The 25,040-nt window shown below is 47.3% G+C and overlaps 1 protein-coding gene across 1 annotated transcript in view; it reads right to left on the bottom strand.

Annotated features, from left to right (window-relative positions):
* Positions 1-25,040, bottom strand: part of Rhce (Rh blood group CcEe antigens) — a 28,204-nt gene extending 3,164 nt beyond the window's left edge. Inside the window, exons 1-9 of the mRNA XM_090333860.1 lie at positions 24,893-25,040; positions 18,126-18,312; positions 14,816-14,966; positions 11,753-11,915; positions 10,732-10,898; positions 9,364-9,501; positions 6,492-6,619; positions 5,887-5,966; positions 2,585-2,658 (exon numbers count right to left, since the gene is read on the bottom strand). Of these exons, the coding sequence (XP_090189986.1) occupies positions 2,585-2,658; positions 5,887-5,966; positions 6,492-6,619; positions 9,364-9,501; positions 10,732-10,898; positions 11,753-11,915; positions 14,816-14,966; positions 18,126-18,312; positions 24,893-25,040 (1,236 nt within the window). The remainder of the gene's footprint in view (positions 1-2,584; positions 2,659-5,886; positions 5,967-6,491; positions 6,620-9,363; positions 9,502-10,731; positions 10,899-11,752; positions 11,916-14,815; positions 14,967-18,125; positions 18,313-24,892) is intronic.

Below are 25,040 nucleotides of genomic sequence, written 5' to 3'. Positions count from 1 at the left end.
CAGCACAACTTCTGGCTCTTTCTGTGTATGTGGTACTAAAGAATCAAACCCTGGGTTTCACGCATGCTAGGCAAGCAGTCTACCACTGAGCTACATTCCCAGCCCTTGCCAATTCTTATTCAGAAGCCAATGGCTGATCTTCAACATGTCACTGCCCTTTCAGATTACATCCTTCTTCATACTCCTGTGCTACTCTTGAAGGGCAAAGATTTCAAGTTATCGAATCATTTCCCTACTATAACCTTGGTAGCTTTCAGTTGCTTATAGGATGAAATTCAAGCCAGGAGATGGTAGCTCACATTTATAATCCCAGCTACTTAGTAGGCTGAGATCTGAGGATTGTGGTTTGAAACCATCCCAAGTAAGAAAGTTTGTGAGACTTTTACCTTCAATTAACTATAAAAAGCTGCAATGGGGGTATGGCTCAAGTGGGAGAGTATAAGACTTGAGTGAGAAAGCAAAGGGACAGTGCCCAGACTATGAGTTTAAGCCTCAGTAGAGATGTACCCACATGCATGCACAGATTCCAGACTGCTTAGTCATCTATCAGCCCGTCCACACACTACGAAGCCAGGCTGCTTTGTGTTTCCTCTAGGCTTGCCTTCATGCTACTTTATCCAAGCCAGCACAACCCCACGTTCATTTCCTCTTTCACCAGCAACAACCAGGATCACCTGGCCTTTCATACAGAGACCTGAACACACAGAAGACCCAGGCCTCCCAGACCAGCCCTCTCACCCCACTTTCTCTGTCCTCCACATGATCCTTAGAGCAGGGATTTATGCACAGCAGACTTGTACAGAGTCCCTGGCTTGATTTCACAAAAGCTAACTGTGGAATTCATTTTAAAAAGATGTCAGTGGACTGGGTGCCAGTGGCTCCCTCCTGTAATCCTAGCTACTCAGGACTCTAGATCAGTGCTCTACCCTAGGCAGTGCCAATCACTCAGAAGAATCTGGCTGAGCCGGCTTCATTGTTTACTTTATGCAAACGAAGGATATGTTGAAGTAGTGAGCTATTTTCCATGTCCCTTCTAGTCAGCTTTCCTGTCTAATTCCTTGAAGTGCAATAAGGGTATTCAAGAATGTTGCGACATAGTTGGGCATACATAGGTGGCTCATGCCTATAATCCTAGCTACACAGGAGGCTGAGATCTCTAAAGCCAGCCTGGACAGGAAAATCTGTGAGACTCTTATCTCCAATGAACTACTCGGAAAAAAAGCCAGAAGTGGTGCTGTAGCTCAAGTGGTAGAGCACTAGCCTTGAGCATTAAAGAGGCCCAAGGAAGAGTGGCCAAGCCCCAAATTCAAGCCCCAGGACTAGCATGCAACGAAAAAGGAAGTTGCAATGTTCAAAAGGGCTTCTTGTATGGTGTAAAACAAAGCAAAAACTGAAGAATACAGTATTGGTGGCTCACAATTTTAATCCTAGCTACTCGAGAGGCTGAGATCTTAGGAATCCCGTTCAAGAAAGTCAGGAAAGCCAGTGAGTGAGACTCGTCTTTCCAGTTAGCCAGCAAAAAGCTGGAAGTAGAACTGTGGCTCAAGTGGTAGAATACCACCCTTGATCGAAAAGGCTAAGGGAGCAGGAGATCTGAGGATCAAGGTTCAAAGCCAGCCTGGACACAAAAGGACCAGAGACTCTCATCTCCAATTAATCTTTAGAAAATGGGAAGTGGGGCTTGTCTCAAGGGTAGGGTGGTAGCCTTGAGCTAAAGAGCTCAGGAACAATGCCCAGGCCCAGGGGTAGGGTAGTAGCCTTGAGCTGAAGAGCTCAGGGACAGCACCCAGGCCAAGTTCAAGCCCCATGACCCACAAAAAAGAAAGAGGGAGAGAAAAAAAGAAAAAGCTAAGGGACAGTGTCTAGGCGCTGAGTTCAAGCCCCAGAACCAGCACACACACACACACACACACACACACACACACACACACACACGCGCGCACACACACACACGCACACACGCACACACACACACACACACACACACGGATTGACTGGCTCTGCAAGTTTTTGAATCCTACCTTCTTTCTCTCTCTCTCTCTCTCTCTCTCTCTCTCTCTCTCTCTCTCTCTCTCTCTCTCTTCATTCTTTTTTTGCTACACTCCACTTCTGGTTTGATGATGGTTAATTGTAGAGTCTCTTGGACTGTTCTTTCTGGAATGGCTTCAAAGTCTGATTCTCAGATCTCAGCTTTTTGAGTAGTAGGATTCTGAGCAAGAGCCACTGGCAATTGGCTTATACTTAGATGCGTTTAAGTTTATTCACTAAAAATCTATTATATTGATAGATTAAAAAATCTTACCTCAGCTGAGAGTGGTGGCTCACACCTGTAATCCTAGCCACTCAGAAGGCTGAGATCTGAGGATCACAGTTCAAAGCCAGCCCAGGCACTAAAGAATGTGTGACTCATCTCCAATTAATCACTAGAAAATGGGAAGTAGGGCTGTGGCTCAAGGGGTAGGGCAGTAGCCTTGAGCTAAAGAGCTCAGGAACAGTACCCAGTCCATAGTTCAAGCCCCATCACATACACACACACACACACACACACACACACACACACACACACACACACACACAATCTTACCTCCCAGAAAATTTGGTCATCAAAATATTTAGTCTTATGAGGTGGTCTCCATATTTTGAATTTTAGGATCAAACCTGAAACAAGTAATAATTAAATGTTAAAATACTTGGAGTACGGTGTTTATTATCTCAAGTTTAATCTAAGTATTGGAAGTGGACTACAGTCTCTTAACAGAAACTCATAATCAGGAGACAGACAAATGGAAGTGCTAAGATACTTGGACTGGTTTCATTAATTCTTCTTAATGTATAGAGGGGTTATAGTTACATTCATCAGGTAGTAGGTGCATTACTTCTCAAATCTTGATACCCCTTCTCATGTTTTTGTCCCCCTTTCCCTCCTCCAACCCCCTCCCTAGTTTCATTGATTCGTGTGTGTGTGTGTGTGTGTGTGTGTGTGTGTGTGTGTATGTGTGTGTATGTGTGTCTTGAACTCAAGGACTGGGACTGCACCCTGGCTTTTTAACTCAAGGCCGGTGCTCTACCACTTGAGCCATAGCTCTTGCTATGCCACGTTTTTGCTGGCTAATTGTAGATAAGAGTCTCATTGACTTTCCTGCTTGGGCCGGCTTAGATCTTATTCTCCTGTGTAGCTAAAATAACTTGTGAGCCTCTGTCAACCAGATCTTCATATTTTTTTGGTGGGGGGGGGGTGGTCATGGGGCTTGAACTCTAGGCCTGGACGCTGTCCTTGAGCTCTTCAGCTGAAGGCTACTGCCCTACCCTTGAGCCACAGACCCACTTCTGATTTTCTAGTGATTAATTGGAGATAAGAGTCTTTGGTCCTTGGGGCCGGGAGTTTGGTCTACTGGTTAAAGTGCTTGCCTAGCATGCATGGAGACCCCGGTTCGATTCCTCGGTACCACATATAGAAAAAAAGCCAGAAGTGGTGCTGAGGCTCAAGTGGTAGAGCTCTAGCCTTGAGAAAGTCCAAGGACAGTGCTCAGGCCCTGAGCTCAAGCCCAGGACTGGTAAAAAAAAAAAAAAAGTCTTTGGTCCTTTTGCACCCAGGCTGGCTTTGAACCTTGATCCTCAGATCTCAGCCTCCTGAGTGGCTAGGATTATAGGCGTGAGCCACCGTGCCCAGCTTCATACTTTTTTTTTTTTTTTGATGCCAGTCCTGGGCTTGAGCTCAGGGCCTGAGCACTGTCCTTGGACTTTCTCAAGGCTAGAGCTCTACCACTTGAGCCTCAGCAACACTTCTGGCTTTTTTCTATGTATGTGGTACTAAGGAATTGAACCCGGGTCTTCGTGCATGCTAGGCAAGCACTCTACCACTAGGCCAAACTCCCGGCCTTCATACTTTTTTTTTAAGTGAAAAAGAAGCCAAATGTACAATTTCTAAAACCCTTTCATTTTTCAGAAGAGCCAACAGGCCAAGAGAAGTAAAGTAATGTACCTAATGTCACAGGCTTTTTTTTTTTTTGGTGGTACTGGGATTTGAACTCAGGGCCTTGAGCTTGCTAGGCAGGCATTCTAACACTTGAGCTACATCTCCAGTCAACCACTTTTTTTAAAAAAATAATTATTTTATTAATCAGTGTGGAAATATGAAGAAATAATTTCTTTTTTGCCAGTCCTGGGGCTTGAGCTCAGGGCCTGAGCGTTGATCTTGGGCTTTCCTCAAGGCTAGAGCTCTACCACTTGAGTCACAGCGCCACTTCCAGCTTTTCTATGTGTGTGGTACCCAGGAATCGAGTGCTAGGCAAGCAGTCTACCACTAGGCCAAACTCCCAGCTCCATCCAGTCATCCACTTTGTCATTATTTGGCATGGAACTCCTGCCTAGTGATGCAATATAAGGACCTATAATCAACAAGAGATGTTTGCTTGTAGAATAAATAAGAGTAGCTCTGGACAGATGCAGATCTTCACCAGCCATGTATAAACACACAACGAGCTAATCAACAACTCTGCTTCATGCTTTCCATCATGTTGCTAGAGCACAAAACATGTTCATTCCTCTGACCATCTCCAGTGACTTTTCTTTCAGAACAACTGGCTTCTTGTCTTCAGATTGTGCTTTCCCCTCATTCCTTCCACATCAGCCTCTCAGGCCTCCTTGCTGTTTCACACACAGACACACACACACACACACACACACACACACGCGCGTGCGCGCAGCATATTCTCACCTCTGTGCCTTTGGACTTAGAGTCTGCTTTTTACTGTTGCTGTAAATGAAAGCATGGCTTATACCCCTGATTTTGGATCTCTATTTACCTGATTTCTCAGGTAAGTCGTCCCTGACTGACTCTAAAACACCACCCACCTCACCGTGGCTTTCTCCACAGGCTCTGGACCCTGCTTTGCCTCTATAGCATTTGTACCATGTATCTGTTTGTGGTTAGTCTGCTCCCTATGAGATCAGGAAGATTGTTTGGTTTCCTGTTGCACCCTCAGTCCTTGACTTTTAGTAGTAGTGGATAAACATTGGTTGGGGGCCGGGAGTTTGGCCTAGTGGAAGAGTGTTTGCCTAGCATGCACAAAGACCCGGGTTCGATTCCTTGGTACCACATACATAGCAAAAAGCCGGAAGTGGTGCTGAGGCTCAAGTGGCAGAATGCTAGCCTTGAGAAAGTCCAAGGACAGTGCTCAAGCCCTGAGCCCAAGCCCAGGACTGGCAAAAAAAAAAAGGAAAAAATAAACAAAACAAAAAAAACATTGGTTGGATAAAGCAGAGAGTCCGAGGAAAGAAAATGCTAATCAAGGGATAATCAGAGTGGCGCTGAGGTCTCAGGCCTGTACTTCAGCTACTTAGGAGGCTGAGATCTAAGGATTTCAATTCAAAGCTAATCTAGGCAACATCTTATCTTACATTAACCAGCAAAAGTGAGAAGTGGAGCCGTGGCTCAAGTGGTAGCCTTGAGCGAAAAGGCTAAGAAACAGCATCTAGGCCCTGAATTAAAATCCTAGAACCAGTGCAAAAAAAAAAAAAGGAGGGGGGAGTAACCCAGGTAGAGGGGTTCTTGGCCTTCCATATAAAAATAGGTCCAATCACCCTCCCTGGACTCGAGAACTATGTCACTTAGCTCCACTTACACCTCCTGCGATACCTGCCTTTTCCTGTCCTCAAAGTCCACGCCAGCAGTAAGTGAATCCTGAGAGATTTCCAGTGGTGAAATGATGTGATTCTCTGCTTTCCTTTCCTTTTTTTTTTAATCAAGATTTAAGCCCTCTGTTTCACTGAGCTAGAGATGAGGGGGCAAGGATGGCCACATATACAAGCAGTCCAGGGCAGGAGACAAGCTGGCCCTGGCCCTATGGCTGGGGGCAGTACTTGAAGAGGTGGTATCACACAGACCTGTGAGGAGACCAGACACCATACCCATCACCAAAGCCAGGCTGAGATCCCCGATGTCCATAAACACCTGATAGCCAATCCTAGAAACGAAGAAGCAGAGGGTCATTCCAGGCTGCAGAGGTCATTGGGGGACACAAAGAGCCTGTGGCATCAGTGGTGCTGGGTCAAGAAGGACCATGGGGAGACCAAGTGTGCTCTCCCCAGCTGCTGTATCCCCTGCCATTTTCCTGAAGAACAAGGAGGCTGGGAGAACAGGGCATCCCAGGACCTTCATTGGCACATATTTATATGGTGTATAAATATATAATTTTTTTGCCAGTCTTGGGGTTTGAACTCAGGGCCTGAGCACTGTCCTCAAGGTTAGAGCTCTACCATTTGAGCCACAGCACCACTTCCAGCTTTTTCTGTGTATGTAGAATCGAACCCAGGTCTCCCAGAACAGCCCAGCCCACATTCCTCTTCTGGATGGCACACCCCAGCCGCCAGGCCCTATCCTTACTGTCTCTGGCTACCTTGAGCGGCTCATCCCTGGGCCCTACACAGAGCTTCAGGCTCTTTTCTCACTGAGTTAGACGGGGCGTTGTGGTGGGCAGCACGCCACCTACAAGGGGTTCCAGTAGACATTATATGCCATCACTATGACGTAGGCAAAGCTTCCAAGCAGGCCCGGCAAGCCGAAGGTGGCCAGGACACCACTGAAGTCCTGAATCTCCAGCACGCGGTTGAGAAGCACCTGGGGACAGATGACATTGTAAGCAGATGTACGTGTGGAACCCATATTCTCCCTCCACCCTTTGAACAAACTGTTGACCTGTGGGGCCACCTAAGAGGGATGCTTGCCTAAAGAAGCCCTCTCCGTGTTGACAGTGCATTCACAATCCCCAAGAAAATGCAGAGGAAGAAGGCAGGTGTGGTGGTAGATGCCTACAATCACAGCTACTCTGGAGACAGAGGCAGGCAAGAGCTAGAGGGCAGCCTGAGCCAAATTAACACGAGCTTATCTCAAGAACAAAATAAAACTGAAGAGTGCTGGGGGGAGAGGGGATATAGCTCAGGTGAGAGTATAAGCTAAATTCAACCCTCAGTACTGCAAAAAGAACACACAAACAAAGCAGAGAAGGGGACTGGGAGTTTGGCCTAGTGATTAAAGTGCTTGCCTAGCATGCGTGAAGACCCGGGTTCGATTCCTCGGTACCACATACATAGAAAAAAGCTAGAAGCGGTGCTGAGGCTCAAGTGGTAGAGCTCTAGCCTTGAGAAAATCCAAGGACAGTGCTCAGGCCCTGAGCTCAAGCCCAGGACTGGCAAAAAAAAAAATGCAGAGAAGGATTGAGTGTTTGTGATTAAAAAGTTTGGGATTCTGTATTTCTTTTTTTTTTTTTTTTTTGCCAGTCTTGGTTGGGCTTGAGCTCAGGGCCTGAGCACTGTCCTTGGATTTTCTCAAGGCTAGAGCTCTACCACTTGAGCCTCAGCACCACTTCTGGCTTTTTTTTTTTCTATGTATGTGGTACACGAGGAATCAAACCCAGGTCTTCATGCATGCTAGGCAAGCACTTTAACCACTAGGCCAAACTCCCGGCCCTCTGTATTTCTTTTCTTTCTTTTTTATTCTTTTTTTTTTTTTTTGGTGGTGGTGGTCACGGGGCTTGAACTGAGGGACTGGGTCCTGAGTTCTTTTTCAAGACTATATTCTATCACTTTGAGTCACAGCTCCACTTCTGGTTTTCTAGTGGTTCATTAAAGCTAAAAGTCTTCTGGACTTTCCTGACCAGGCTGGCTTTGAGCTGGCATCCTCAGATTTCAGCCTCCACAGTAGCTAGTATGACGGATGTAAACCACCAGCTTCCAGCTTGAGACTGCATTTCTAATACGCTCTCAGGTAAGTAGTCCATGGACACCATTGGACTTGCATGGTCTATCACCATGGAGACTGATATTCTGGGGGAGGGACAGGAGGGCTGTTCTCTGCTTTGTAGGAAGTTGAACAACATCCCTAGCATCTATCTTCTACATGCCAGTAACACCCACCTATTGAGCTAACCCAGAATGCCTTCAGACATTGCTTCATGTCCCACAAGCATGTCATACCTACATGCTAGCTCCAAACAACAACACATAGAGGAAAAGATAGAGAAGGAACCTGGGTCTTCACGCATGCTAGGCAAGCACTTTAACCACTAGGCCAAACTCCCGGCCCTCTATGGCAGTTCTTACACTGTGCTTCTTGTCAGTTTTCCTCTACTAAATTGTAGCTTAAGAAGCAAAATGAGGGTTAAAACACAAATGGGAGTGGCGCTGGTGGCTCACACCTGTCAGCCTAGCTACTCAGGAAGCTAAGATCCGAGGACTGCAGTTCAAAGTCAACCCAGGCAGGACAGTCCATGAAACTTATCTCCAATTAAGCACCAAAATGGCTGGAAGTGGAGTTATGACTGAAATGGTAGACTTCTAGCCTTGTGCACAGAAGAATAAGCACTGCACCAGAACCTGAGTTTAAGCCCCAGGACTGGCACAACAAACAAACAAACAAACAAAAACATAAATGGGAATAAATGAATGAACAATTTATTTTGGCAGTCCTGGGTCTTTTTTTTTTTGCCAGGTTTGGGCACTGTCTTGGGCTTTCCCAACACTAGGGCTCTATTACTTGAACCACAGCACCAACTTCTGGCTTTTTTGTGTATGTGGTATTGAAGAATTGAACCCAGGGTTTCATGCATGCTAGGCAAGCATTCTTACCACTAGGCCATGCTCCTGGTCCTGGAATGAACAGTTTTCTTTTCTTTTTTTTTGTCAGTCGTGGGCCTGAGTGCTGTCCCTGAGCTCTTCAGCTCAAGGCTACTGCCTTACCCCTTAAGCAACAGCATCATTTCTGTTTTTCTAGTGGTTAATTGGAGATGAGTCTCCACTCTTTAGTGCCCAGCCTGGCTCAAACCTCGATCCTCATATCTCAGCCTCCTGAGTAGCTAAGATTACAGGCGTGAGCCACATGCCCAGCTCAGAATGAACAATTTTTGACTAGTGCCCCACCAGAGATTGAATCAAGGGAATTGAGACACCAATTAACTATGGCCCTATAGAGTAAGAGAAGAGGTAGGACTTGAGAGACTAGAACTCATTGCCCTTCATTTTTGGGTATAGTCTCATCCATCTCAGGTTCAAAGATAAAAAACAAAGAAGACACAGCCTGCAGGAAAAGCAAACTGCTCTGCTTCAGTTAACTCAAACTGTTCTTCTCTTGCTGGTTACTTGGTGATAAGAGTCTCTTGGGTTTGTGTGCCTGGGCTGGTTTCAAACTATGATCCTTAGATCTCTGCCTCCTAAGTAGCTAGAATTACAGTTGAGAGCCACCAGCACCCAATTTAAGGCCAGTCCCTGCCAAATGCAGCCTCTGGCCCAGCATAATGGCTCACCAAATCCACAGGGCCTTACTGGTCTAAGCCAAAGTAAGAGGGTGTTAGTTGTCTAATTCCTTACCAGCTGGCAATTAGCTGTTCCAATGGCGATCCATCCAGCCAAAAGGCCCAGCACCATAGAGACCCACGGAGAGGAAATCAGGTGGCAAGAGGGGCCCACAGCCACACCTCCTGCCAGTATTGCATTGTGGATATGAATCTGCAGAGAGACCGCTGTTAGTGAAGAAAGCACCTTGCCCAGGGTGTCTCCCAAAGCTGGCAACAAACCAACTCTGTAATGTCCTTCCTGCTTTGCAGGTCCTCAAGCCATCCTCTCCCATCAGCCGGGACTAAGTGACTTTCATTGATGGCTCAGTCTACCTCATAGGCTCAGAGAGCTGTCACCCTGATGAGGAGAGGCAGTCTCTCTCCATCCTGGCCACCACACATGATTATCTCTACTTCACAGAGTTCTTTTTTGTGCCAGTCCTAGGTCTTGAACCCAGGGCCTGCATGCTCTCCTTGAGCTTCTTTTGCTCAAGGTAGTGAGCCACAGCGCCACTTCTGGCTTTTTCTGTGTATGTGGTACTGAAGAATCGAACCCAGGGCTTCATGCGTGCTAGACAAGCACTACCACTAGGCCAAACTCCTGGCCCTGATTACCAGCTATTCTTGCCTAGCCCACCTATGTGACTGGCCCCCTGGCTGGGCCATGTGGTCTTTTATTCCTCTCGACCTAGAGGTGTTCTTACTAATTTGCCTTCTCAACTTTAAGTCTTGGAAACTTGGGCCCTACACCCAGCTTCTGGGCTTTTCTGGCCAAATACTTACTCCTGCCTCCCTAGAAAGAGCCAACCTTGTCCTGGGCTTTGAACTCAGGGCCTAGGCACTATATCTTAGCTTCTTTTGCTCACAGATGTCAATCTACCACTAGAGACACAACTCTACTTCTGTTTTATTTTATTTTTTATTTATTTGTGTGTGTGTGTGTGTAATCACCAAATAAGAGATAAGCGTCTCATAAGACTTTCCTGCCTGGGCAGGCTTTGAACCTTAATGTTCAGAAGTCAGACATCTGAGTAGCTTGGATTACAGCATGAGCCACAGATGCCTGGCATGAATTGCATTCTTAAATTTTCTTGGGGAAAAAGGAGAAGTTGACAAGTTCTACTCTATCTACTGGCTCTTGATCTGCCTCTGGATGAATTTTTGTCTCTCTTCCAGGGAGCCAGGGACCATTTGATAATCGCCTAAGTACCAGTGGCCATTTGATAATTGCCTAAGTACCAGTGGCCATTTGAGAGCCCATCATCTTTCCTTGCTCCCTGACTTTGCAGACAAGGAAGGCCAAGCCCTCGTGCTCTTCCCCTCCCCCCCGGGGCTGACCGGTGGGGGTAAGTATGCACATGCGTAGCAGGCCTGAAGCACCAGAGGGCTGCCCTTTCCTCACCAGGTTGATCTTCCCTTGGGGGTGAGCCAGGGCGGACGTGGAGATGGCTGTCACCGTGCTGACTGCAAGGGCATAGTAGGTATTGAACACAGCATTCTTCCTTTCACTTCCTTCCACCAGCAGAGCTGAGTTGAAACTTGGCCAGAATAGCCACAAGAAGAGAGTACCTAAGAGAGGGTCACGGGTTAAAACCACACTCCTGTTTCCCAGTCCTGAGCCCCCCAAAAGCTTCAGCAGAAGGGAAGGCTGGAGCTAGCAGGTGTCACTGACCAGCTGCATGAGCCTAGACACTTTGTGTCTCCCTGAGGAGTCACTAGGGAGCAGCCAGCATGGATCTTAGACTGGGAAAGTAAGCAGTGGGCCAATATCTCCAAACCCACGTCTGTGATTTGTGCCTATCGCCTAATTCTCCTTAACCTGCTGTGGGACTCACTGCCCGATTTCCTTTAAGCCTCTCCCAGCTTTTCAGGTGCATTGTTGTAAAAAACATAACACTGTGATTATTCTGGTACTCTTTTTTTTTCTTCTAGTGCTGGGGAATGAAACTGAGAGCTCTCTTTATGCCAAGCAAGTGCCTTATCACCAAGCTAGATCCCCAGCTCCTTCCTTCCTTCTGGCTTTTTACTGGCTAATGGGAGATTAGCTGAGTTTGAACCGTGATCCTCAGATCTCAGCCTCCTAAATAGCTAGGATTATAGGCATAAAGTACCTATACCTGGTACTTTATACCTGGTACTTTATACCTGGTACTTTCTTTACTTGTTAAATTCCCTCCTTTCAGTTGAAGATTAAGGACTGGATAAACTTATTTAAACTCAAAGATGTTGAGCCTTGGGAGATGCTTAGAAACATAGGGTTAATTCAAAGCTGTGGTCTCCACAAACATTACTGGAAATGGTGGGTGTTTATGGGAAGGCCTCAGACATTCAGGGTCAGGGCTCAAGGACAGTTTCAGATCCATCTGCAGCTTCACAGATCAGCCAATTCAGGCAGAAGACAAACCCCCACCCATTGTTCTTACCCAGCATGGCAAACAGACTGGGACTCGTGGCCATCTGAACTTTCTCTTTCTGCACTTTCTTATCCAATTCTGAAGGCAGAGTCTTTGAGAGACACCAGGCCACAGTCAGCCCAAAGTAGGCTGAAAACACATGAATGTTCATTGTGCCCACGTGGTCTTCTATCTGCAACAAAGGAGCCGTGAGTGTTACCGTGTCCTGCCCACACACTCCTTCCTGACAGTTCTGGGCTTCTCTAGGACTCTTCACTTGAACTCAGTGAGCCTGGTGTTCAGAGGTCATCATGCTCAGCCAGCTGAGGTTCAAGGTTTGAAGCCAACCGAAGAAAAACCCTTGAAACTTCATCTCCCATTAATCAGTGAAAATGCTGGCTCCAATGGTAGAGCACCAGCAGTAAGTAAAAATAAAAAACTAAACAAAAGCACTTGAGTCCCTGGGTACTGGTGCCTCACCCATGTTGTCTTAAGACCTAAGGATCAAGGTTCAAAGCCAATCCCAGCAGAAAAGACTATCTCATCTCCAATCATATGAGTGTAGATGTATGGTTCAAGTGGTAGAGCACCAGCCTTTTATGAAAAAGACAAGAGCACAGGTCCTGAGTTCAAGCCCCAGTAACTGGCACCAAAAAGGGAAAGGAGAGAGAGGGGTGGAGGGGGGAGGGAGAAAATAACCTGACTGCCTTAGCTTCCAATTTGTTTTTGTAAAAATGCTTAACCTGCTCGACCACCTGCGAGTGGTTTCATCCTGTGGTTATCGACGTCATCATGAGATGACGTCATAGGGTGACCACCACCTTGTGTGGTGTTTACGTGTAAAAGCTCAGCCCAAGTGAAGGTCGGATCTGCTCTCTATCAGCCGGAAGGTGGAGAATAGCCACAGTGCTGCCAATAAAATGACTCCTAGCTGGTGACTCTACTGCTGGGAGTTTCAGCACCCCCCTCCCAAATGGCTGGGATATTACAGGAAGGAAGGGAAAGAGAGGATGGAAGGAGAGAAAGAGAGTGGGGAGAGAGGGAGGGAAGACAGAGGGAGGGAGACAGGAAGAAAGAAAAGAAAGAAAAAGGGAGACAGGGAGGGAAATAAGAGGAAAAGAAAAGAAATACAAGCAAGCTGTTGAGCATTCTCTTCTGGAGGGATTGCCCTTGGTACCTGTCACCAAGCCGTCACCCACCCACCCCAGCCTCTGCTTCTCCACAAAGGCATAGAGGCGATACCTCTTCTCTCCAATCCAAAGATTAATGAATGTTTCTTGCAATTCATGTTTTGGGGCCATCAGTTTTCCTGCTCTCTTCCAGGTAAGTCTCACAGGCAAGTAAGTACCACTGAGCTTAATCTAACAATCAGAACTTTCTGTGTTCCTGCTAAAGCAGAATCCTTGGAAGGTGGCTTGTGTCCGCTGCTGTCACCCATTCTCATCCCTGCTCCTGAGCCCATCCAGTCAGGATTTATCCCCAACCTTTTCCCCAGCCTGGCTTACAGATCACCCGATCCCGCCACAGGCTGGCCCCACCCACCTGCTGCCCTCCGTGTGCCCCCCTCACTCCTCCATCACCTTGGCTGGTTCTTCCCTGTGTCCCCATCTAAAACCCGTGGTACTCCATGGTCAGACTTCTCACATCTCTATATCCAAGGGTGATTCCCTTGGCCTCCATGGCTTTAAACATCATCATCTCTACCCTGTTAACCTCCCACATTTTTACCCTAGCCCGGCCTTTCTGCTAAGTTTCAGATTTGGACATTGGAGATTGTGTCTCACTGGGCTGGTTAATACATGTCTCCAGCCCTATTCTAACGGAACTTGCCACATCCTAAACTGAACCCCCTGAGGATGGGGATTTAGCTCAGCGGTAGAGTACTTGTCTGACAAGGGCAGCCTCTGAGTTCAGTCCTCAGCTCTGAAAAACAAAATCCTTGAACTTGGGATTTCCCTGCCCTATTTTTTTCTGTGTAAGAGCTGCCCACCTCCAATGGTCCCACATCCTTCCAGTGCTCTAGATCAAAACCCTGGTGACCTTTATGGCCTATCCCTGTCATGACCAATGTGTGGTAAGTCTATCAGCAAATCCTATTGCTTCTTCCTTTAGAGTGCAGCCAGATCCCAACCACTTCCCCCCCCCCCCACAGTGCCAGGGTTAGTCTACGTGACTACAGAGGCTTCCTCTCCAGCTCCCACCGCGCCTCCCTCCAGCCTTTCTGGACCTAGCAGTCAGCATGATTCTCTTAAAACATCCTGTCATCGCTGCTCTTCCTTCTGTTCAGAACTCCCCCGGAATAAAACTCACACGTGCTGATCCTAAACTCCGAGTGTGAGTACTTAGCTTTTTGGCTTAAGGTGGGTGCTCTACCACTTGAGTCACAGCTCTACTCCTGGCTTTTTTTTTGCCAGTCCTGGGCTTGAGCTCAGAGCCTGAACACTGTCCTTGGACTTTCTCAAGGATAGTACTCTACCACTTGAGCCTCAGCATTGCTATGTATGTGGGTACTGAGGAATCGAACCCAGGCCTTCATGCATGCTAGGCAAGCACCCTACCACTAGGCCAAACTCCCGGCCCCTCTACTTCTGGCTTTTTGCTGGTTAAAGAGTCTCATAGACTTTTTTGCCCAGGCTGGTTTTGAACCACAACTCTCTGATCTCAGCCTCCTTTGTAGCTAGGATTGCAAAATTGAGTCAGGGTGTCTGGCTTGCTTGTTAATCTTTGACCATATGCACCACCTCACTGATTTAATTCACTTGCTCCCCCAAACCCTAGGAGGCAGTCATCTTTAAACCTCGATTCCCATACCTCAGCCTTCTGAATAGCTAGGATTACAGTCAATAACCTCCAAAAGCTGGCCTCATTCTCCTTTTATATATCCCATAGTTACCTCTGACTAGCACAATCCCACATGTATTGTGGGATGTAAAGTTTGCTATGTTTAAACAGTCGTCATAGACCACCCTTTTGCAACCTTACTTAGGCTTGCTTTTACTTTGCAGATCTCAAAGCATCCCCAAGGGGAGGCAATGCCCCCTGTCCCTGCCTTCCTGCCCCTCTCCAAGGTCCCCTCAGAGCTCTGTGACTCACCCTGAAGATGTGACCGCTGATCCAGCGCATGGCTGTAAAAGCTGTCACCTCCACCAGAGCCATCACCATCAGCTGCACCAAGTTGGCTTTCCCCAGGACGGCGCCTGCTGAGATCAGCACAGACATGGCGCTCACAGTGGCCAGTCGGATCCTGGTGGAGAGAAGAACCAGGATGACCAAAGGGAAGGATGCTCCTTCTGTGCTCATCTGTCCCTCCATCTGCCTTCCCACTTGGGCACTGCCCAAGGCACTGAGGCTACAAGGTAGAGGGACTAGAAGATGAGGCGCCACCTACAGGAGGGCTGCTGCTACAGCAGCCTGAGGACTCGTGTCTGGTCCTTCCCAGGTAGCATCTGTCCTCTGAGTTTACACTCTCTTACACTCTGTACGCTCCTAATGTAAGTACTCAGAGGTTCACAGGCTCTCCTGCTAATGTCACCATGAGTTAAGGAAGTGCTTGTTCTCCAGGGCTCCTGCCAGGACCTGACTGCGAGGATTCTGCCCAGGAATTTATTTTCTGCACTCATTACTTACAGATGCTCCATAGAGGGCGCTGTGGACCTGCCAGCTCACCAGCCATTCGATTGTTGTCATTCTCATCTCTCCTTGCTCATCTCCTGGCCAACTAAAAAAAGCCTAATTGGGTTTGGAAGCAGGACAAGCCTGGCTTCCCATTCTAATTCACCACCTGTGCAGTTCGTCTCAACTCGGCCTGTTTCTCTACCTGTAAGAGTAACCTTATTTATCTTGTGATACAGAGGTATTAGAAGGATGGTTTTCATATTTGTATGTCTAGTGTCAAGAAGCTAGGCACCAGTGGCTCACGCCTGTATTCCTAGCTATTCAGAAGGCTAACACCTGGAGGATCAGAGTTTGAGGCCAGCTTGAGAAGAAATGTTCATTACAGCAGGCTGAGCTAAGGAGGATGAAGAGGATGAATGTAATCAACCCAGAATTGTTTGCATGTGTGAAAATAAAACACTGGGACCTGTTGGAATTGCTTTAGACAGGGAAGAGAGACTGAGAGGAGAGTGAAATTGATTACAATTGCTGATCACTGACTGATTTAAAGTGACTGTGACCTACTCAGAAATGTCACAATGAATTCCCACCTATGTATATGCTAATTAAGAAAGAAAAGTTTACTAGATTTCATCTCCAAAATAACCTGCAAAAGAGCAGGCCTAGGATATGGTAGCATGACAGCCTATCAAGGATAAGGTCCTGTGTTCAAGTTCCAATATTGCCCAAAACAAAAGCCTGGCACAAAGCACCCTCAAGAACAGAAAGTGATTCCTAGACTTCTAGTTAACACTGATTCTTCCTTATGACTATTACTAGCTGGGGAGACAATTCCATTTCTCCCTAAGCCCCTCAGAGTTAGTGATGCTGCTGTGCCAACCACAGCTGGGCAGGCACAGCTAGTGCAAAAATGATATCCTCTCCTTCAAATGCTAACCCTGCATAAGATGCACTTTGGCAAAAACCACAAACATGGGAATGTGCAAATGGAAAGCAGAAGCAGCAGGAAAGCTTGGTGTCTCTAGCTCCAGTTCATATCCAGTGATGGTGCAGCCACCCGTGGAATCCAGGAAGGACAGGACAGATGGAGAAATAGCCTGGGACAGGTGTGGGATCTCTTCTCTGCCAGGCAATCCTGAGATAAAGCACAACCAGGCTACTTCCCCCACCCATGATCAGGACTGATGAATAATTATGCTCTCAGTTCTTTCCCTATGTGACACCAAAGCCCAGCTCACATCACCTCTTGTTTCAGTGTGTGCCTCCTCTCCTTATTGGGCACACAGAGGCAAGTGGTCATCACTTGAGGTTACCATGCCCAAAACGACTGTATAGAAAAAGACAACGGAAACTAATAGAATTCATCTTTTTCTACGTGTGCTAGTACTAAGACTTGAACTCAGGGCCTTGCCCTCACACTCTTGCTTTCTTGCTCATGACTAGCACCTTACCACTTGAGCCTGAAGTATACCGCTCAGGAATACAGCAGCAAGTTCACGCTGTCTGCGTTGGGGCATTACTCAGCCACTTCCTGACTGTGTGATCTCAGGCAAATCACTCAACCACTCTGTGCCTCCGTGCCTCTGTCTTTTTTTTAAAATTTTTTGTTTTTATTTATTTATTTTTTAATGTATAGAGGGTTTACAATTATATTCGCCGGATGGAAGGTGCACTACTTCTCACATTGATACCCCTTCTCAGGTTTTTGTTCCCATTTCCCTCCCCCACTCCCTCTCCTCATCTTTTTTTCCCCCTTCCCTTTCCTATTTCAATCAGTGCCTCTGTCTTTAAGGTAGAGGTGATACTTCTGGAACTGTTAAAAGGCCAAAGCCAGTTAATACATACCGAGTGCAAAGGGAGCTTTTGTTAACTTCTAGCAATAACCTTCCAGAAGCCTTCGGAACCTTTCAAAATTCAGCCTTAAAAATACCACACATAGCACGGTGCCAGTGGCTCATGTCTGTGGTCCTGGCTAAGACAGGAGATCTGGACAGACAAATCTGAGACTCTTAATCTGCAATTGACCAGCAAAAAAACTGGAAGTGGAAGGATGGCTCAAGAGGAAAGAATGGAAAAAGCCCAGTGACATTTAAAAAATGGTAACTGGGTGCTGGTGGCTCACGCCTGTAACCCTAGCTACTCAGTAGGCTGAGATCTGAGGATTACAGTTGAAGCCACCCTGGGCGGGAAACGGTGAGACTTATCTTGAAAAACCTGGAAGTAGCACTGTGCCTCAGATAGTGGAGTGCTTGCCTTGAGCAAAGAAGCTCAGGGACAGTGCCTAAGCCCAGAGTTCAAGTCCCAGGTCCAGTAAAAAAGAAAAAAAATGTAGAATATACATTTATGTATTTATATATATCACTAATTTTGCATATATGGGGTTTTCTTTTGTATGTCTCCATACCAGAGCCTGAATTCAGATTTTGGGCACTGTTCCTTAGCATTTTTTTTTCAAGGCTAGAGTTCTACCCTCTGATCCACACCTCAAATTCCAGACTTTTGCAGTTAATTAGAGATAAGAGTCTCTCAGACTTTCCTGCCAAGGCTGGCTTTGAATAGCAAACCTCAGACCTCAGCCTTTTGAATAACTAGGATCATAGGTGTGAACCACCAGCTTGTGGCTGTTTGAATTTAGATCAACAATGAATATTCTTTTACAGTAAGAATGTCCTACAGACTGCATGGCATGAGAGCTAGAAAAGAAGGAAGTAGCCCAACTCTTCCAACACCTTGCCTCTCAAATCCTGTGCTCTCAACGATCCAAAGGGACCCCGCTGGCATCAGTTACCTGGAAAGCTGGATGACTACTTTCTTCTGGAAAGGCTGCTCCAGGACTCCTTCCAACAAGGTGGCCCACTGCACACCCAGGGCCAGCAGAAAGAGATTGAAGCCCATGCTGCTCCAGCCATATCTCCGAAAGGAGGTGGTGAGGAAGCCAAAGCCAAGGGCAGCCATGACAGTGAAATCCTGGAGGACTACAAGGAGAAGTGGAGAAGGAGAGGAGTTGGAAAGTCACACCCGATGACAGGGATTGTCCCAACAGAGGACAGGAGCTGCTCTGATGTGATCTAGAATAGTTTGTGATCTAGGCAGTTTGTGCTCTAGAACTGTGCACACATGAACTCAAACCAGGACATTTAGTACTTTTCTGCTGTGTGGTCTTGATCTACAACCTCTCTGAGCTTTGATAACAGCCTACATTTATTGTTCACTCTGTGTTAATAGTGTATGTGGTAGTTAATCCTGGCTGTCACATCGATTGGAACACCTAGGAGATTAGTAAAATGGACCTCTGAGAGGGAGTGAGGGAGTTTCCATTCGTTTATGAGGGCTTACTTAGTCAATGGGTAATTCCCTGAAGGCTTCGAAATCTGAATAGATTTAGTGGGAATTGGTGGAACTGTGGAACGTGGGGCCTAGTTGAACACAATGGCTTCTTGGGGGTGCCTTTGAAGAGTATTTCAGGGGCAGGGAGTGTAGCCTAGTGGTAGAGTGCTTGCCTAGCATGCACTCTACCTGGGTTTGATTCCTCAGTACCACATATACAGAAAAGGCCAGAAGTGGTGCTGTGGCTCAAGTGGTAGAGCTCTGCCCTTGAGAAAGCCCAAGGAGAGTGCTCAGGTCCTAAACTGGCAAAAAATAAGAAAACAAGAAAGAAAGAAAATGAAAAGAGAAAAAAAGAGCATGTCAAGACCGAGCATGTTACTCCATTCTGCTTCCTGTCCACCCTGAGACGACCGGCTCCTCCTCGCCCTCCCCACCGCGATGCCTGCCTCGCCATGGCCCGGCACCCACGGAGCCAGCCAACCATGGACTAAAGCCTCTGAGAATAAATCCTCTGTCAAGTCATCTCTCTCAGGTGTCACAGACACAAAAGTCTAATTCACAGAGTTTTGATCACTTCCCACGGATCGTCCTCGCAAACAGCCAGGGAGCAGAGTGGGGGCCACACCACCATGTTAAAGATAAAACAAAAATAAGGCGCAGAAGAGTTAGGTCACTGTACTCTCTGCCCCCAGGCAGTCAGGTTCTACCCGAGTAGCCTGCATACGCCACACTCCTTCCTAACCCCATCTGTCCACTAGAACACGGAATATACTTCTTTATTGTTTTGTTTTGTTTATGTGATAGGCTTTATGAATGCGAGGCAAGCACTCTGCCACTCAACCACATTCCCATTCTGAGCACACTTGATCAGGTTGCCAGAATTCAATGGCATATCTTCCTCCCTCCCTCCCTCCCCCTCTCTTTCTCTTCTCTCTCTCTCTCTCTCTCTCTCTCTCTCTCTCTCTCTCTCTCACACACACACACACACACACACACACATACACACACACGTGCTTAGGAGGGAACAATCTCGCCAATTATTTTCACACATGTATGGATGCCAGGAGAGAAATCTGGAGGATTTCTGCCTCTCATGATTATCATCTCTGGGTCTGGGCAATTTTTTATTTTCAGTGTTAAATTGTCTGCAAGCAGCACATAGACCTTTAATGCTTTTGTTTTAAAAAAAAAATTACAGGGGCTGGAAGTTTGGCCTAGTGGTAGAGTGTTTGTCTAGCATGCACAAAGGCCCCGGGTTCGATTATTTGGTATCACATACATACAAAAAAAGCCGGAAGTGATACTGTGGCTCAAGTGGTAGAGCTCTAGCCTTGAGAAAGTCCAAGGACAGTGCTCAGGCCCTGAGCTCAAGCCCAGGACTGGCAAAAAAAAAAAAAAAAAAAAAGTAAAAAGAGAATGGACTTTTGAGTTCCTGTAGTTCTGTTAGATTCCCAGCTCTAACGTTTGCTATCAGGTTAAACATGATTAAACTGCCGACTGTTGGCCATTTCTGACTTTCTGAAATGACAGTTAATACATTTCTGCCTCATAACACTGTGTGTTGTTCGCTCTCCTCATCAGCTCACAGGGGTGATTATGAGGGAAAGGAAGTATATGTAGGTCGAGTTATTGGGTCTGGGGTGTTGCGAACACTCCATCACTCTCTGTTTATCATTGTTGTAACGATCACCGCATGAAGAACTTGCCTGCCTCTGCCCTCAGCCCTGGACCTGCCAAACAGTCAGGAAGCTCACGTTACTGGAATCCCTCCAGCATCTCAAAAAGTCCCTTTGGTGGACAGAGCCCATTCAAGTTCCCTGCCACTGAAGGACACAGCCAGGGCCTGGCACATTGGGTTTGGGTGGGTGCTGATGATCCAGATCACTCTGACAGCCCAGGGTGTCGGAGGTCCCTGGGGACTGCCATGGGGACTTGCGGGTGGGGGAGAATTGCCACCTAGGGAAGGTTAGACTCTGCACCTTCTTCCCTGACATGGGGGAGCATGGTGCAGGGGAGGCTTCCTGGAGATGGTGCCAGGGCCAGGCGGGCAGGGAACATTTTGTGAAGGGGGTTCTTTTGAGGAGCGGGGGTTTCCTTCAGATTGCTGTAGGAGCCAAGTAGAAAAGATATGAAGAAGAAAATTAGGTCAAAGGATGAGACGTATGATGGAGGAGGGATAGCTTTCTCAGTCAAGCCCACTTCCAGGTAGTGGGGTTCATAGCCTCTTTGTCAAGGCCCCATACTGCACCCAATGGAGAAACTGTGTCCCAGCCAAGAAAATGATATTAATACCACAATTTCACCCCTCCCCCCATCAGTAAATAACCTCTAACCTCAGGACCCCGCCTCCTACCTCTACCCCCTCCCACTTCCTCTCCCAGCCCCCAAAGGCTTTTGGCTAGGGAACCATTCCTCTGATTCTTACTCCCTGGGCCCCTCTCCAGGGCATCTCCAGAGGTATCAGCCTGTCCCTAGCAGTCCGCTCTCACCCACATTGGCCACTGGCCACCGATGTGATAAGCTAATGGACTGTAAGGTGTTTAGGGGTGATAAGGAAAGGGGAGGGGAGATATGTGCTACTAAGACTGGGCTCAAGGAGGAATTTTCCAGCTTTAGTGTGAAAGTTCTAGGTCTGACAGGGAGTCAGGAGCTCAGTGGGGGAGGGGAGGGTATCATTGGGGAAGCCCTCCCTCCATCTTCTCAGAGTCTTTTCAGCCTGGGATACACATATCTCAGAATGGTGGCACTAGGGCAGGCTTGTGTGGTAAACTGCTCTGGCAATGGCCTCCAATGAAAGGTAACTTCCAGTATTGACTCCGCCCGCTGAGTTTGATCTTGTAATTGGCTTTCATCACAGGACATCAGCAGAAGCTCTACAAGCACCCCCACACCGGGGCTGTTGGTCCTCTCTCACTGTGGGAACATCTTTGCTCCCATGTGAAGAAATCGGGGCTTCCTAGACTCACGGGCTTAATCACAAGCCAGCATCAAACTGCTAGACAGAGACTGATTGAGGCCATCCCAGCCCCATCAAACCTCCACACTACAGATGCGTGAGTGACCCTAGTAAAAACCAGCAGAAGAACTGCCTAGACTGAGACTCATCCATTATGAGCGATTGAATCATCGTCATGAGTAAATTAAATGACTTCTATTTTTGGTTAAAGATAGTTGTTACTCAGCTACAGCTAGCCAATACACTCTGCTTCCCATAAGCATCTCATGGACACCTCAGCTTCCACCCCAGAATGTACACGTCATTGGGAGAGAGGGAGAGGGAGAGGAAAGAGGAGAGGGAGAGGAAAGAAGAGAGGGAGAGGAGAGGAGCTAAGGAGGGCTAAACATGCTGGCTCATTGGTAATCCCACCTACTTGGAAGGTGGAGACAGGAAGATTGGTGTTTGTCCTAGTCAGGGCCAAAAGACATAGAGATTATTTCAGAAATAAACTAGACATGGAAATTCATGCTTGTAAGTTCAAGGCCCAGGACTGAGATGAGGAATGGATTTAGATTCACTATGGTCTGGAGTAACCATAGAATCCTCTGGACACTGACACCATATGATTAGGAGTTTGAAGGCATATATTTTGTTTTGACTTTATTTTTTCTTTCTCTGTCTCTCTTTCCTTTCTCTCTCTTTCTTTCTTTTCCTTCTCTCTCCCTCCCTCTCTCCCTCCCTCTCTCCCTTTCTTTCTTTTCTTTTCTTTTCTCTTCTTTTCTTTCTTTCTTTCTTTCTTTCTTTCTTTCTTTCTTTCTTTCTTTCTATCTTTCCTTCTTTCTTGTCTTGGGGCTTGAACTCTGGGCCTGGGCACTGTCCTTAAGCTTTCTCAAGACTAGGGCTCTACCACTTGAGCCACACTACTACTTCCAGCTTTTTCTGTGTATGTGGTACCTAGGAATTGAACCCAGGGTTTTATGCATGCTAGGCAAGCACTCTACCACTAGGCCATGTTCCTGGCACAAGCAGGTATAGTGTAAAACACATGCACTATCCAGTAAGGACATTCATGAATGCAGCATGTGCTGAACACACGGTGTGCACAGCCAGCAGGCTGCAGGTCTCTGTTTTGTATTCTACTACAGTGTCCAGAGAGCTGTCATGCCCAAGCTATGCCCCTCTGTCAGCCCTGCTTTCTCCAAAAGCCACATCTAAGCTCTTTTTTTCCTTTTCTTTCTTTCTTTTTTTTTTTTTTTTTTGTGGGTCATGGGGCTTGAACTCTGGGCCTGGGTGTTGTTCCTGAGCTGTACAGCTCAAGGCTACAGTCCTACCCCTGTGCATTGTCCCTGAGCTCTTCAGCTCAAGGCTACCACCCTATCCCTTGAGCCACAGCCCCGCTTCCCTTTTTCTAGGGGTTAATTAAAGGTAAGAGTCTCCTGTTCTTTAGTACACAGGCTGGCTTTGAACCACAATCCTCAAATCTCCTGTGTAGCTAGGATTACAGGGGTAAGCCACAACACCCGGCTCAAGCTCCTCACATTCTTGCATCTGGTTAGCAGAATAAACACCAAATTCCTTTCTTACCCAACCCAGGGGGTCTGCCTTGCCTGGCCTCCCTCCTGTGAACCTGCAGTATCACAGTGTCAAAGCCCAACAGCCTGCTCTGGCATGGGCATATACAAGGGCTCCTGTTGGGCTCTACCTTTATTTGCCTACTTCAGTTATGGATCCTGTTCTGTGCTTCCATTAAAAGTGAATTACAAACCAGGTATGAATGGCTCACACCTGTAATCCTATCTAATCAGGAGGCTGAGATCTAAGGATCTCTGTTCAAAGCCAGCCCAGGTAGAAAAGTCTGTGAGACTCTTCTCTCCAATTAACCACCCAAAATACAGAAGTAGAGGTTTGACTCAAGTGGTAGAGCACCAGTCTTGAGCAGAAAAAAGCCATTGGGAATGAGAGGCCCTAACCCTGTCACACACACATACACACACACGCAGAGAGAGAGAGACAGAGAGAGAGAGAGAGAGAGAGAGAGAGAGAGAGAGAGAGAGAGAATTCTAGCATGTTTACCAGTACATCAGAGGCAGAAAAAAACAGGGAGTCTAGTGCCAATCTATAAGTTTGGCTGAGTGACTCCCACACCTGTTTATACAACAGGTATGACTCTACCCTCCTGTGAAGTAGGCCACATAACACAGTGGTAAAGTGCATGGAAACTCACTGTAAGGCTGGAGTGAGATCATAGCAGAATCTCCCTGGACGGGCTGGGAGGGCCTCTTGTGGAGTTCTTTGCATGGTGCCTGGTCTATGGCAAATGCTACACAAATACCAGCTACAATCTGTAATCCTTAGGTTCCTGGCCCTAACACTGGATGGAACAGTGGTGGAGAGGGGATCAAATGAAAGCACTGCACTGGCATAGACGTTGCACTAGATTTTCAAGAATGATATTGACTGGGCCGGGAGTCTGGCCTAGTGGTAGGGAAGACCCAGGTTCGATTTCTTGGTACCACATACATAGAAAAAGCTGGAAGTGGTGCTGTGGCTCAAGTGGTAGAGCTCTAGCCTTAAGAAAATCTAAAGAGAGAGCTCAGGCCCTGAGTTCAAGCCCCAGGACTGGCAAAAAAAAAATGACATTGACATGCACTGAAAGTGCATGTCCAGTGCCGAGAGGTGCCCATATGCTGTCACACTTGCTACCCTCCACCCGTCGTAGCTGCCCTTGCCGTCTCTGCCAGGGTGCTGCCTCTTTGCTCCTAGCTCACTAGCTGCACTGCATCCCTCAGGAACATGCCAGCTCTTCTCCAGGCCGCGGCTTCAGCTCTGTCTCATGGATATTCCTCCAGCAGACCCATTCTTTAACCTAAGCAACCTAGAGCTCACTGAGATGCCTTGTGATTTTTTTTTTTTTAAGGAAGCAAAATCATACGACTATGGACATCTGTCTTGTTTATAGTTGTTCCCATCACAGTCTGGAGATATTTTTAGCTGCATATAAAATAGCCCCCAATTTTACACTCCCCTTCGTTTCTTCTGGCTCGGGTTTTGCAGGGAATCAGACTTCCCTAGTGGAAAGGAGAAAGGAAGTCCTTGCCACAAAGGAGAGAGAAGCGAGGGAGAGCAGAGAAGCAAAGATGAAAACCCTGCAGTGAGGGAAAACAGGAACCATAATAACAAGGGCTGGCCAGGCTGCTCCCAAGGGGAGGGGAATCCTTTCTTCTAGAGAAAGCGGGGTCTGTGCCCTTGGGGAACTAGACACTACCCCCCCACGCCTCTGCGAACCTCACCTTGGTAGGTCCCCAACAATGCCTTCTGATCCCCCGAGGGCACATCATAGGAGGTGAAAAAGGCAAAGATGAGAATGAGAGCCACCTCTAGTGTCAAGGCCCATGGAGGCAGCCAGCAGCGCATAGACCGGGGATACTTGGAGCCCAT

This window comes from Megascapheus bottae, chromosome 6 (genome assembly GCF_031878675.1).
Source record: "Megascapheus bottae isolate mThoBot1 chromosome 6, mThoBot2.hap1, whole genome shotgun sequence".
NCBI lineage: Eukaryota > Metazoa > Chordata > Mammalia > Rodentia > Geomyidae > Megascapheus > Megascapheus bottae.
This window is presented reverse-complemented; position numbering and strand designations above follow the sequence as displayed.